Genomic DNA, 13,717 nt, shown 5'->3' on the forward strand with positions numbered 1-13,717 from the left:
CGGAGCCCCGTGCCCGCCTTGGGCGTTCGCCGGACTGGGGGTGCACCGCGTCCCCGTTCGGCCCCCGAGGGAGAGCTGTTGTTAACTGCACTGCTATCGAAGGTTTTTTATTGTAAAAGAACTCCTCCAGCGGCCATCAAAAGTTGGTATCTGGGACTTAACTGATACCCAGTAGCTGTACTGAGCGTTAATCACAACCCGTATCCTGCGTATTCTCTGAAATGGATGAGGTGATGTCTGCATAAGTAGACGTTTCTTTTGGATTAGTCAATAAAACATTTTCTTCCCCCATTCAGATTAGTTCTTTTGGAGATTAAGCGCTTGGAGGGGAAGATGACCTCGATTATCAAGTTGACTACACTTTCAGGAGTGCAGGAGGAGTCTGCCCTTTGCTATCTGTTGCAAGTAGATGAATTTCGTTTTCTTTTGGACTGTGGCTGGGATGAGAACTTTTCTATGGATATTATTGATTCTCTGAGGAAGTAAGTAGTTCACTACACTTTTTTTTTAGTAGAGCTCTTGTCCTTTTCTGAAAGTTTTCAAAATACCATGCAATGGTATGTGCATGGTGATGTTAAACTAAATTTTTTGTTTGTTTGTTTCTTTTGAAGTATGTTTTATATGAAAAGAGCTGTGCTGCTGGAAAATTTCCAGTAAAATATTTGTTTTTTTTTTTTTTTGGTGAGTCTAGTGACTTAAATCTTACCTGTAGTTTTCAAACTGTTCTATGTTTATTTTAGCTTGGAGATTTTGTTTTTTTTTTCCAGAAAAATGATAGAGTGGAGCTTATGGAAAACTGACCTTGGCTCTGAACTACTTTAGAATGGTCAACAGTTCTACGTGAAAGAACCTGTAGTGTAGCGCAGGCTGAATACAAAGTGGTTCAACTCTCGTCTCTTGCTCCAAGTTGAATAGACAGTCAGGAAAACAGCTTCAATGAGTTACCCCATCCCTGCAAAGAAATAAACCAGTCTAGACTTGAACACTTGCTTCTTCTACAGGTTTACGGCAAGGAGCTTTGCTGATTACAGGGTTAGGATGAAAACATGAAAATTCTGAAAGAAATTAATCAGTGTGATGCTGTTTTTATAGATTCACTTTTTTAATGTTGACACGCTTGTAATGTTCATAGTCTTTTAACTGAGGATTATTACGTACTAAAGATGATTTATAAAATTTTTGAGTGTCTTATATGATAAGCAATTAGACAAAATCCATGAAGAATTATGTGTGTGCCTCAGCTACTACGTGAAGGAACAAAAAGCTTTCAGCCCAATTTCTGTTTTCACTTGTGTATGTTTTATGTCCTCAAGTTTTTCAGTTATGACAGGTAGTAAGTTTTTAGTCTAAGTTCTTATTTTATGCAGTACTTCAAGAAAAAAAAAATCTGGCTTTAAATTGAGTAAAACTCCAAAAAATTTATGTGCCACTTTTCTTCAATGGTATATTTTACCTTTTCTGTTTTTAAAGAAATATACTTTGATCTGATCTTGATCAATTTAATGATTGTTGGGTCTTCGGTCCTGTTATTTGCTCTTTCTGAGCAGAAGAACACTTATTGCCTGTTTTAAGGCTTTAGATGTAGAAAAAAATCAGTAGCAGGTCTAAACTGATAATACTTTTGGCCCCTCAGTTAATGTATGTTTTGGTGTCCAGGTATATATTAAGGTGTCTCTAATCAAGAATTTCATACGAAGCATACGTCTTCCAGGCTGTCAAATTGTTTTCAGAAATGACTTGCATTTTTAAATACTTGAATGTTTGGAAATATCTGTAATATTTAATTATGATTTTAAAAACTGTTCTAAACCTGGAATGATTGAACTTTTTGTATATGGCATCAGACTTGTGTATTTTCAAAATAGCTGTAATAGGGAATATATACCACCATGCAGACCTCTTTTCACCAACCTCTGTTGTCCCTCCTTTTACAGGCATGTACACCAAGTTGATGCTGTTCTTCTTTCTCATCCTGACCCACTACACCTTGGTGCTCTTCCATATGCAGTGGGAAAAATGGGCTTGAATTGTGCAATTTATGCAACTATTCCTGTATATAAAATGGGACAGATGTTTATGTATGATCTGTACCAGGTATGTTTAAGTTGATGCTTTCATATACAACATCCTTGCTGTGGTAGAGTGCTCAGGTTGTTAAAGGCTCTGTGCTTCTTTGTTTCAGTCCCGCCATAACACTGAAGATTTCACACTGTTTACGTTGGATGATGTCGATGCAGCATTTGATAAGATACAGCAGCTGAAGTTTTCTCAGATTGTGAACTTGAAAGGTAAAGTGGTCAGCCAAGTTTCAATAAATGAATTTTAGCAAAAGGCAGCAGAGTCATTAAGAGTTAAAGTGACTTTTTTTTAAAGGGAGTAAGTTTTGAAATTTTGTGCGTTTTGCAGGGCTGAATTCGGTAGCTCTGTGTCAGTCTGACAGATGAATGTTTGCCCCAGTAACGCTATGTAGAAATGGGTAGGATTTCCACTTAATGAAGAGGAGGTCATGCTAAAGCATGTTTAGACATTTGTTTCTTTTTTTTGGTTTTGTAACTTTTCTTGGAAAAGTTCTCCAAAGTGCTTATTCATGCCTGGTGGTAGATACCTCAGAACACTTCAGGAACCAGTAACACAAAGGAAAGCTTTCTAGAGAACGAATAGGTTGCAGAGATGAAGTTGCAGCACATGGATGATTTAATGAGGAGGTCTTCATTGATTCTGAATAATACTCAGTGTAGCTCCTTGCCAGGAACTGTGGCATCTGGAGAGTCAGAGGTTTCTCGCTCTTGTTGAATTTAAAGATCAGAATGAAGTGGAAGCCTTGTTCATGAACAAAGACACTTAGAAGCTGACTGCCAGCAGCTCGCCTTGGAGATGCAGTATCTCCTGAACACTGCTTGCTGTTGCCCTTAATTTGGAAAATAGAAATAGGATGCCATCCTTGAGATGCTGCTGACCATTTTTCAAGATATTTGTAGCAAGGCTATGTCTCTGCTGCCAACTTATACATCTTAAAAGGAATTGTAGTGAACAGTTTCTTTAAAACACCCTACTTTTTCTGTATTTAATGGAAGTGATTTGAGAAGACTTGATGGATACATCTAAGAAGAGAATTTGTTGTTATTATTAAAGCTGCATGCTTCTGTTCTAGTTGGCAGACTGCATTGAGGTCAGCAAGTAACAGTCAGGGTTGGGTCAGTTTTACTCTAACAGAGATACAGGCTAGCACCAGTGATGAGAAGCAATCATGCATTTAAAAAAAAGGTATCAGGTGTTGAGAAGATCTGTCATCCCTGACTGCATCATGTGAACACCTTTCCTGGTGATGACTGTTCTGAAGAACTTGCAGTTTGTGTGATTTATGTGTGGTTTTCTAAGTATCTAGACAGTGAATGATCCAGTAAACCTTTTGTGTTGCCCCGGGGAGGAGTCTGCCTTTCACTAGTGTGCTTGCTTTCATGTGATGTTTGTTATATAATTTATTGTTGTTGAGGTCTGTAGTTACAGCAGCTCTGCAGTGCCTCTGAGTACCAGTGGGAGAGGGACGGAAGAAGCGATCTGCACTTTAGTTTCTTTTTCTGGAGGCACAACAGAAGTGAATTTCCAAAAATTTTGAAGTTACTGATTAGATGGGAAGGACAGATACATTACTGATGTTTCATACTTCATTTGATTTTTTCCAGTAATAATTTTGGTGTTGAGTTGTTTAAAATTATTATCTCTTTACTCAGTAATATTTTTTTAATGCATGTACCTAAAATATTGAAAATTTTTGTAGGTAAAGGACATGGTTTGTCAATCACCCCATTGCCAGCTGGGCACATGATAGGAGGCACAATCTGGAAGATTGTCAAGGATGGAGAGGAAGAAATTGTTTATGCAGTTGATTTCAACCACAAGAGGGAGATGTAAGTTCAACATAGCAATATGTACTTCTTAGATGGGCTGCCTCATTTAATGTGTGATAAACAGGTATGGAAATAGCAGTGATTTTCCAGCTCTAACAAGACCACTAACTTCGCTCGTGTTCATGTTGATCAGTTTGAAACAAGCATTAGCTCTGGGTTTTTTCATTCCACTTGGTTTTATTTATTTGTAAATTTGGAACAGGAAATGTTCAGCTACTAAGTAGTTTAATTTCTATACATGCAAACATCTGCTCATGAAATAGATATGCAGGAAATGAGATTTCTGACCTCTTCTTTTGCAGCCATCTGAATGGATGTTCCTTGGAAATGTTGAGCAGGCCTTCACTGCTTATTACAGATTCATTTAATGCCACTTATGTACAACCCAGGAGGAAGCAAAGGGATGAACAGCTACTGAGTATGTATTTTGTTTGGGCTTGAAAATAGCAGTAGTGTGATTTATTTGCCACTGTAAATTTTCTCTGAGAAATTCATCAGCGTCCAGATTAAGAACCTGTATTTAACAGGTTTTGAATTACTCTTCTGATGGTACTGATCCAGTGGGTTAAGCACCTTCCTGAAAACAATGAACTTTATTTGAAAACAGTGTACTGTACCTGGTATCAAGTAATCTCTTCTTAAGAGATTTAAAAAATTACTTTTCTCAGCACGTTTTGTTTTGTTTTTTTTTTTACTCTCTTTTACTGTTTGGAGGGTTTTTTAATTTAAAAAAAATAGAAAGAAAAAGTAGTGTCAAGGCAATGGGATCTTCAGAGCTACCAAGAAAACTCTATCTCCCTTTAATTTTGTTAGAAATGTGGTTTTTGGATCTCTTTCAAAGTTTAATTTATTTCAGTGTTCAGTTTGGTTTTGATAATGGTTGCTAGTGTGATTACAATAAACAAAAAAACCCCAAGCCTCAGACATTCTAATTTTGGTCAAGAGCATAAGCTAATCTTTGTTTTGGTTTTAATTCTTCTTAGCTAACGTTTTGGAGACATTACGAGGTGATGGAAATGTATTAATAGCTGTGGATACAGCAGGCAGAGTTCTGGAACTTGCTCAACTTCTTGATCAGATCTGGAGAACGAAAGATGCAGGATTAGGAGTCTACTCTCTAGCACTTTTAAATAATGTCAGCTACAATGTAGTGGAGTTCTCTAAATCACAGGTTTGTTGTGATTTTAGAATACAGTTATGAAGTGGGCAATGGAATGTGTGCAAAAACATTTTGATTTCTTTTTAACAGTAAAAAATGGCTAAATACTGGGTGTTGTCCTTATTATTCTTTAGTATGTGCTTTTGTCTCAAATCTTGCAGTTAAGTAACGCAGAGCCCAGTCATGGTTATGGGCATATTCCTTTATACTCATTTCTGCTTTTATCACAAGACTTGCTATCGTAGTTTATCGAAGTTTTAGCCGTTAAAAAAGACGGCTTGAAGTACTTGTTCTTGTTTTGTTTTCACTCAACATTATTTCTACACTTGCTGAAACACATTGGTGTGATCATGTGCATATTGCGTCCTGTACTTCATATCAGATTTGTACATTATCGTAGAACTTCTATTCTTATAGATTACTTTTTTTAATACATATTTTAGGTTGAATGGATGAGTGACAAGTTGATGAGGTGCTTTGAAGACAAGAGAAACAACCCTTTTCAGTTCCGTCATCTCTCCTTATGTCACAGTCTGTCTGATCTGGCTAGAGTGCCTAGTCCAAAAGTTGTTCTTGCCAGTCAGCCTGACTTAGAGTGTGGGTTTTCTAGAGATCTTTTCATTCAGTGGTGCCAGGATTCTAAAAACTCTATAATTTTAACTTACCGTACTACACCTGGAACATTGGCACGATTCCTGATTGATAATCCTTCTGAAAAGATTATAGATATTGAGGTAAGAATTGTCTGTATCTCAAAGTTCTTTATTGTGGGCCAGCTGGAAGAATATGAGCAAAAAATGAACTTAGTTTCCTTTTTATCTACTGAAAATGCTTCTAGTGGTGGAGGGAAATCTGAAATCAGGATGTCGGATGTTTAACCACTTCTGAATAATCTTTCATAAAAGAGGTCTCACAATAGAAACTGCAAAATGCTTTTTGATGGTGTGGCCAAATTAATACTCTACAAAGATGAGCATGAAGTTGGTTTTAGCTATTTGTCTTTAGACCACACTTTCCTTTGTATTTTTGTTTTAATAAAAAAAATTCTGCTTGCAGTTTGTGTACAGATCACTATATACAGTGTTACTGTTCTTGCTGGAAAATCCTCTGGTTTTGAGTGAGGGGAGAATCAAGTCAAATTAGTGTAACACACCCAACCAGAATTAGAAAGATAAGCTAAAGACAGGAGTTGGAATGCAATTAATTGTTATTAATGCTTTCAGATTATTTTCAATCGCTTATACCTGTGTCTGTTTCTCTCTGGTAAACACTGTTAATTTATGTGAGTCCCCTGTGATTGCAGCAGTAATTTCAATCCTGAGGATGCAGCTTTGTTTTAGTTTTAGACAGAATTGGAAGCATTGAGTTACAGTGTTAGACTATTACTATAATTCAGTATTTTTCAAAGTGCAGGTGAAAATCCAACCCTATCCTAGCTGAACCCAGACAGTGACCTATACTCTGATTTGTTTTTTGGAAAGCAAGAAACAAAACGTTGTTTTGCATGCTAGTGTGACTTTGCCAGGTTCTTCTGGTTTGATGGTGGTGACACAAAAATTAAAAAAGCACTACTCATCTCAGAGTACTTGATTCCACTTCTTGGGGAGATACTTCCTGAAGCTGTTTTAAGAAATTTTTGTAAAGCTAATGATTTTAGAAATGCTTTTCTGTTAAAGTAAACTCTACTAATTACTAATACTGTCCAGATGTTGCCATGCCAAGGTGCCACATGTTTACGCAATTTTGTGTTTTATGTGACATACAAGTTGTATTTGCCCTTGGTACTTAAATAAAAATATTCTTGTCAGCAGTATGTAGGAAAAGTATTAATCATGTTAGCTACTTACAATAACATTAATTTTAATTCTGTTTTCAGCTGAGAAAACGTGTCAAGTTGGAAGGAAAAGAACTTGAAGAGTACTTAGAAAAGGAGAAACTAAAGAAAGAAGCAGCTAAAAAGTTAGAACAGTCTAAAGAGTAAGTGTATTGGCTGTTCTTCCATTCTGCTGTTCTGGTCAGACATGAGATTTCTGTGTGATGATTCTGCTACTTCAATCATTTACAGGGATAAATTAAAATTATAGTTTTGCTAGACTAGTCTGAGGACGCTGAGGAATCGGGCACGGTTGTCTTTGATCTGTTGTTATGATCTGTGTCATCTGCCATTTGCCTGTGAGCTCCTTTACATGCTTATAAACTTTCCTTGTCCCTGGTTAGTGTTATGTCAACTGCTACTTTCCAGTCTGTGTGTTTATGTAATGTTAAACCTGAAGGAAAAAAGTGCTAGGGTTCTTTCTGGAATGTCATTTCAGGGCAGATATTGACTCCAGTGATGAGAGTGATGCTGAAGAGGATGTTGATCAGCCAACTGTACATAAGACCAAACATGATTTGATGATGAAAGGTGAAGGTAGTCGGAAAGGAAGCTTTTTCAAACAGGCAAAGAAATCTTACCCAATGTTTCCAGCCCCTGAAGAAAGAATTAAATGGGATGAATATGGCGAGATTATCAAGTATGTGGTGGTAGTGCATACTAACATGTAGTAGTTATCAAATAATTCAAAAATAGACATAAGAAAATTAAAAACCATTATTTTGTCTCCTTTGCAGCACTATTTAATTTTCCCACCACAGTAACTTTTGAACAGTTAAGATGATTTATGCTAAGTATAACGGGAAGCTTGTGATAGGATTGAAGCTGCAGAGTGCTGATCCTTGGCCTGTCTTTGCACCTCTTAAGATGTGTTTCCCCTCCAGGCTTTTTTTTTTTTTTTTGCAAACATCTTAAAGATTTTTTTTTTTTACTTTTTTTCTGCTCTAAATTACACATAATTTTGGTAAATTTGAGGGGAAAGAACATTGTTCATCCTAGAAAGATCTTGGTGACACTTGTCCTGTTTGCATAAGGAATACTTGCTGGAAGACCTCAGTTTGCTATTACTTCCTGGGGTATCAAAATACTTTAAGACATAAAGGTGCTATTTGAAAAGTGAGCTTTGTTCAAATATGGAAGTGTTCAAGGCAAGTGTAATAAAACTGTTTGACAATAACAGTTATAAAACAGCATTGTTTTTATATTAGGTAGTACGTTGGTTTTACTGCGAGACTGCTAAAAGCAAAATGCCTTTCTTTCTATAGACCTGAGGATTTTCTAGTTCCAGAACTTCAAGCAACAGAAGAAGAAAAAAGCAAATTAGAATCTGGTTTGACAAATGGAGAAGAGCCTATGGACCAGGATTTGTCAGATGTTCCTACTAAATGCATTTCTGCAACAGAATCCATGGAAATTAAGTGAGTAGCTTTGTTGTTCTTAATTGTGCTAGAATGGTGGCATGGGTACAGTGCAAAGTTGGTAAAGGGCTAGCTCAGAATTAAGAAAGTGGGAAAGGATTTGGTCTTTGGGTTGTTGTTTTTCCCTCCAAGCTAAGTTAGTGTTTTACTAACTTGGGAGCATGGTACACATTTGTACGGTTCCCCAGTCTTAGGAAATTCTCAGTTGGTTTTCTGTCTGATGGAGACAGGTGAAAGAGGAACAAACAGTACAATGGGATGTTACCATAGGTACTTAAATGTATATGTATATTTTCTTATGCATATTTGAATAAGTTCTTCTTTTATCTCATGTTTTGGGTAACTATACAAGTGAATTTTGGGAATTGGTAGTGTTAAATACATGTACGTACTGATACTTGACTATTCTGTATTTTACTGATCTATAATATACCTTGTGCCCACAGCTTGTGCTGATGTAGAATAATTTCAAAATATCTTCCATTTTTAAATATTTTTGATCACTCAAAGGTTTAATCTTTTAAACTAAAAAAGTTATTCTTGTGGTTTTGATTGAAACTAGAGCCAGAGTTACATATATTGACTACGAAGGACGCTCAGATGGGGACTCAATTAAAAAAATTATTAACCAGATGAAACCAAGACAACTGATCATTGTCCATGGACCACCCGAGGCCAGTCAGGACCTTGCAGAATGTTGCAGAGCTTTTGGTGGCAAAGATATTAAAGTTTACATGCCAAAACTGCATGAAACTGTAGATGCAACCAGTGAAACTCACATTTACCAGGTAAGGTACTGGGATTTGTTAGTTGGCAGTACTGTGAACGGTAGTAGGGATGTATAGGCAGACTCTAATTTGTCCCTCTCTTTGGGAGAGGAGATACTATCCATATGTCTTGGATAACAGAAAACCAAGTGTACATTAGCAGCATTTTGTGTCTTCTAGGTAAGCATTCTCCTGATGCTTTTTATTCCTAAGAAGCATTTAAAATGTTAACCATGACATCAGTGCATTTTTAACTGTAGTGCAAAAGGCAAGGTTCTTGTCCATGAGAACATCAGTTTGTTTTAGTGAAATCTTAATAGATTTATAATGCCTGAAGTACCACTGTACACTACTTGCAATTGAGGATTTGTTTTGGAATCTGAATGGGGAGTCTTAGAGAGCAAAGAGGGAAAACAAACAGAACAAACCTTTTGTACCTAAATAGTACTTAAGAAAGAACACAATGTTAAGAGCAAATTAATGTGAAAATAAAGACACCCTTATGCCCCCCAAAAAGTTTGTGATGGTTCTTGGAAAATGACATTATCATAATGTGTTGCACTGTTTTAATATATTGCATTTAATTTTCATGGTTAAGCTCTAAATAAGAAAACCTGGATAATTTAAGTGAAGTATGTGAAAATTACGTATGGTTGTGATTCAACTTCTGAGGTTGTTTGGAGGAGAATCTCACACACACTTTAGGCATTAGTCCTTTATTCCTCTTGTCCTTTCAAAGTTAATAGAAAATCAACAGTAGAGTTGTTGAAAGAGGTACTTCTGCTGCTTTCCAGAGAAAAATCTGTTACCTGTTAGAAGGGGAAAGTTCCAATTATTCAAAATTATCCAGCTCTGACAGTCTTAAAACAGTCGTGTTTTCTGGTTTTGGACTAGTTTGGGTTGGTTTTGTTCTTTTTTTTTTAAAGCTAAAAGGATTGCTAATGTGTGAGAAATTACAATTGTGATTGTTCAGAAAATAAGAACAAGAACAAAATTGTCGTTACTTTGTGTTTAATTTCAGTTGTACAAAGGAGAGATTCAATTTTCTGCATAGCATTAGTTTGTTTTTCTCTGGGAAGCTTTCTGAACAGGTGAAGTACACTGGAGACATTGAATCCGAAAATAATAAATGTGAGTGGGGCATCAGAATCCCAGTGTCCTTCATACGGGCTGCACCCTTGACTGCATTCTGTGGATCAGGCACAATTTTGTGGGGGTAATTGTCTTTGAGTAGGGCATTATTTAAGGGGTTAAAGTCTTGGAGTGCACTTGAGGAATCAGGGTAAGGTAATGTTTTGATCGTTTTAAAATCTGATATGTACAAAAATCTCTTCTTACAGTAATTATAATTTTTTTTTTGAGGGTTGGAATTTGAAACTGCTGTTTGGTAGCTCTAGCATACATATAGAGAGACTTTCTTTAAATTTACTAAGGCCCACTGAGGAACTCCTTGGCTGCAAAGAAAGGTTTCTGATATTTTAAAGGAAATTGATTGGTCTTGCTGTAAGTTTAGCTCAAGTTTCCAGTCATATAGGTTCTTTTTTTAACTAACACAAAGAAGGTACTGATTTCTGCTGCTTTTTGAGTAGTGACATGAGAGTTATAGAAATTATATTGTGAAAGTACAGAAAAACTTGCCTTGGTGATACCAATTCACTCTTTTCCCTCCCCAAAAGAGTATGAATCAAACCTGTGTGGAGAGACAGTGAAAGAAAAACTACTATTTTTTTTTTTTTTTAATTTTTATTTTTTTTTAAGCTTGAAGTGAGAACTCTCTGTAGTTTCCATCAAACTAATCATACTTTTATTTTTGTGCAACTCAGGTCAGGTTAAAAGATTCTCTTGTGAGCTCCCTTCAGTTCTGTAAGGCCAAGGATGCCGAGTTGGCTTGGATAGATGGCGTCCTGGACATGCGGGTTTCGAAAGTGGATACTGGAGTTATTTTGGAAGAGGGGGAGCTGAGGGAGGATGAAGATTCAGAGATGCAAGTGGATATGCCTTCTTCAGACTCTAGTGTCATTGCACAACAGAAGGCCATGAAAAGCCTTTTTGGTGATGATGACAAGGAGATGTGTGAGGAGAGTGAGATCATTCCTACTCTGGAACCTCTGCCACCACACGAGGTACAGAAGCCATGCTGATCTGGACCTCTTTTTTAAGAGCTCCATTAGTTTCCCTTTTTCTAGTGCTTAGAGTTTGATACTGTCATCTTATTCAAATGAAAGCCTAACTGAAATGGGATTTTCATGCTTGGTTTTCTCTTTGTTAACCTGGTACTGTTCTTTGTTCACATTTTATGCTTTTCATCATGGTTTGATCTCTTGCATCCACTAACAGTGCCTAGCATACACTACCTTCTGTGTATGCAGATAAGATTTTTAGTTAATGCTTTCCATATTTGTAGTTAATACTTGCAGGTTTGGAAATTAGTTGGCATTTAGTTGCTCTTGGATTTGATTATATTTTGTTGATGCTCTGGACAATACTTTATATACATGAGATACAGATCTTTGAAGTTCATACATTTCTGTTCCTTTAGTAGCAATTTGAGAGTTCATTAATCTTTTCCATAAATTTATCTTTACTTTTAAATTAAAATAGTTTGCATGCGAGCAGACATCATATCTTCATTAGATGGTTACAATGCCATCTAATTCTTCAATTTCTTTTTAAGATACTGTTGCACAGTCCTAAATGTAGTCTATTCTAGGAGCTAGGTAAATGTGGAGACAACTCTAAAGTTTGTTCAGATTTGTGACAGCTGGTATAAAAGTATGCACTGATCAGCAGTACAGTTTGCTGCAGCCTGGTCCCTGGCATAATATGAAAGCTTTCCATTTGCCTTCAGTGTGTGAGCAAAGAAGGAAACTTCTAAGGCCTTCCTGTCCTGGGAATGGCTTGCTGCAGGTGAACAGAAATAGAGCCTATCTTCTTGCTTATAGTCCCGTAGTCCAGGCCACGCTGCTACCAAACCAACAATGAAAACTTTGGAAAAATGGAAGGTATTAAGTAGCAGAAGTATTAAAATTGTGTGTTGTTTAAAGGTTCTTGGACATCAGTCTGTGTTTATGAACGAGCCACGGCTGTCTGACTTCAAGCAAGTTCTCCTGCGAGAAGGTATACAGGCTGAGTTTGTAGGAGGAGTCCTCGTGTGCAACAATCTGGTGGCTGTTCGCAGGGTAGGTCTTCTGTGTCTTAAACTCTGGTAAATAATATTCTAAATGAACATTGTTTGTCACTACAGTAAAGCTAATAACTTGAAATGTGTCTTTTGTTTCAGACTGAAACAGGGCGCATTGGATTGGAAGGCTGCCTCTGTCAGGACTTCTATAGGATAAGAGAACTTTTATACAAGCAGTATGCTATCGTCTGAGAAAAGTGCCACAAAGATGTTTTTAATTGAACTTTTAAAGACAACAGGGGTTGTCCCAAGTTTGACTTTTTGTAGTTTTCTAATTTATACAGCGGAAACCTAATTCATAACGAACATTGAACTACCCTGAACATGTAAATAACTGCTGCTGGCGTCCTTTATAAGTCTGTAGGTACATTCCATGTTGACTTTCAAACTGTTAGTACTTGTTCTCTCCCATATAACACATTACAGATCAGTTTATGACTGCAAACCCTTCTCAGGAAAGGTTCAGTTTGTCAGGACATATTTTGGTTTCATTGGTTTCCCTGCCAAAGAGTACAAAATATATAAAAGTCATCTTCTGTTATAAAATAAGATTAGCTAGGGAACTATGGGTTTCTTTGTTTTTGTTCTTTGTTGGTTTTGTTTGTTTGCTTGGGTTTTTTTTGTTATTTTTTTTAAATAACTTCAATTTAGGGGACAGTCTAGATTCTTCTTCTGGTTTTGTTGTTGGTTTTTTTTTTTAAATTTTGTTTTATTTTTTTTTTAATGGAACTAAAGTACATTTTCAGAAGCCCATTTAAAGCTAGACAACCAAAATTTTCCCATAGTGTTAATCTGGCTGCATCTTAATGTTGTATCTGCTCTGTTGTACTGATTTGTTCTAGAACAGCATTTAATATTCTACATAAAGTATTAATCTGCAGCATCAAAAACTAACTTTGGAAAGGTATTCTTAAAAATACTATATAAGACTGTTAGACATTTTAAAGTCCAGTAATTGTGTGCTCTAGAGTAACTTCTATACAAAATTGCAGAATTCTAGCTTTTGCAAAATTATTCAACTATAAAATCTTTTCCGAGTTGTGATTTTTAATACTTTCAAAGTCTAAAGCATTTATCCACTCACTGCTCTTTGTTCAGAATGCCATGAGCCAAGTTTCAGGAAGATCCCTTATCTTGAAATTTGAGTTCACACACGAGATGGAAATAAACCATGCTGTTGTGTCATGTTTCATTCTAGTTGCACATTTTGTGACAACTTTCATTCTAGCTGACAGTGGGACTTACTGTAGCTGCTAGTGCTGGGAGTTGACCTTACCTTGTAGGTGAAGATGAACACAGTTTTGGGCACCTTAATTTCTTAGAAATTAACTTATGCAAACAAATGGCCTCTTGAGAGTTTAATTCTTTTTTCCCCTGTCCACATGTGAACCACCAGTTTTGTCAGTGTAGG

At 36.5% G+C, this 13,717-nt stretch overlaps 1 protein-coding gene across 1 annotated transcript; it reads left to right on the forward strand.

Moving 5' to 3' along the window:
• The first annotated feature begins 302 nt into the window (after window positions 1-302).
• Window positions 303-12,905, forward strand: CPSF2 (cleavage and polyadenylation specific factor 2, 100kDa). Its single transcript, XM_008944684.1, has 14 exons — window positions 303-482; window positions 1,935-2,094; window positions 2,183-2,288; window positions 3,779-3,908; window positions 4,211-4,326; window positions 4,892-5,079; window positions 5,511-5,801; window positions 6,944-7,044; window positions 7,380-7,580; window positions 8,206-8,358; window positions 8,921-9,146; window positions 10,949-11,248; window positions 12,170-12,304; window positions 12,406-12,905. The coding sequence occupies exons 1-14, from the start codon at window positions 334-336 to the stop codon at window positions 12,496-12,498; spliced, it is 2,349 nt and encodes a 782-aa protein (XP_008942932.1). The 5' UTR covers window positions 303-333; the 3' UTR covers window positions 12,499-12,905.
• Window positions 12,906-13,717: the final 812 nt, after the last annotated feature.

This window comes from Merops nubicus, unplaced genomic scaffold (genome assembly GCF_000691845.1).
Source record: "Merops nubicus isolate BGI_N331 unplaced genomic scaffold, ASM69184v1 scaffold6277, whole genome shotgun sequence".
NCBI lineage: Eukaryota > Metazoa > Chordata > Aves > Coraciiformes > Meropidae > Merops > Merops nubicus.

Bases quoted from the DNA above. Each gene is read 5' to 3' on its own strand.
- CPSF2 (XM_008944684.1), top strand. From the start codon at position 334: ATGACCTCGATTATCAAGTTGACTACACTTTCAGGAGTGCAGGAGGAG. The intron at 7,045-7,379 runs GTAAGTGTATTG...ATGTCATTTCAG, and splicing joins AAGTTAGAACAGTCTAAAGA to GGCAGATATTGACTCCAGTG. The intron at 8,359-8,920 runs GTGAGTAGCTTT...GATTGAAACTAG, and splicing joins ACAGAATCCATGGAAATTAA to AGCCAGAGTTACATATATTG.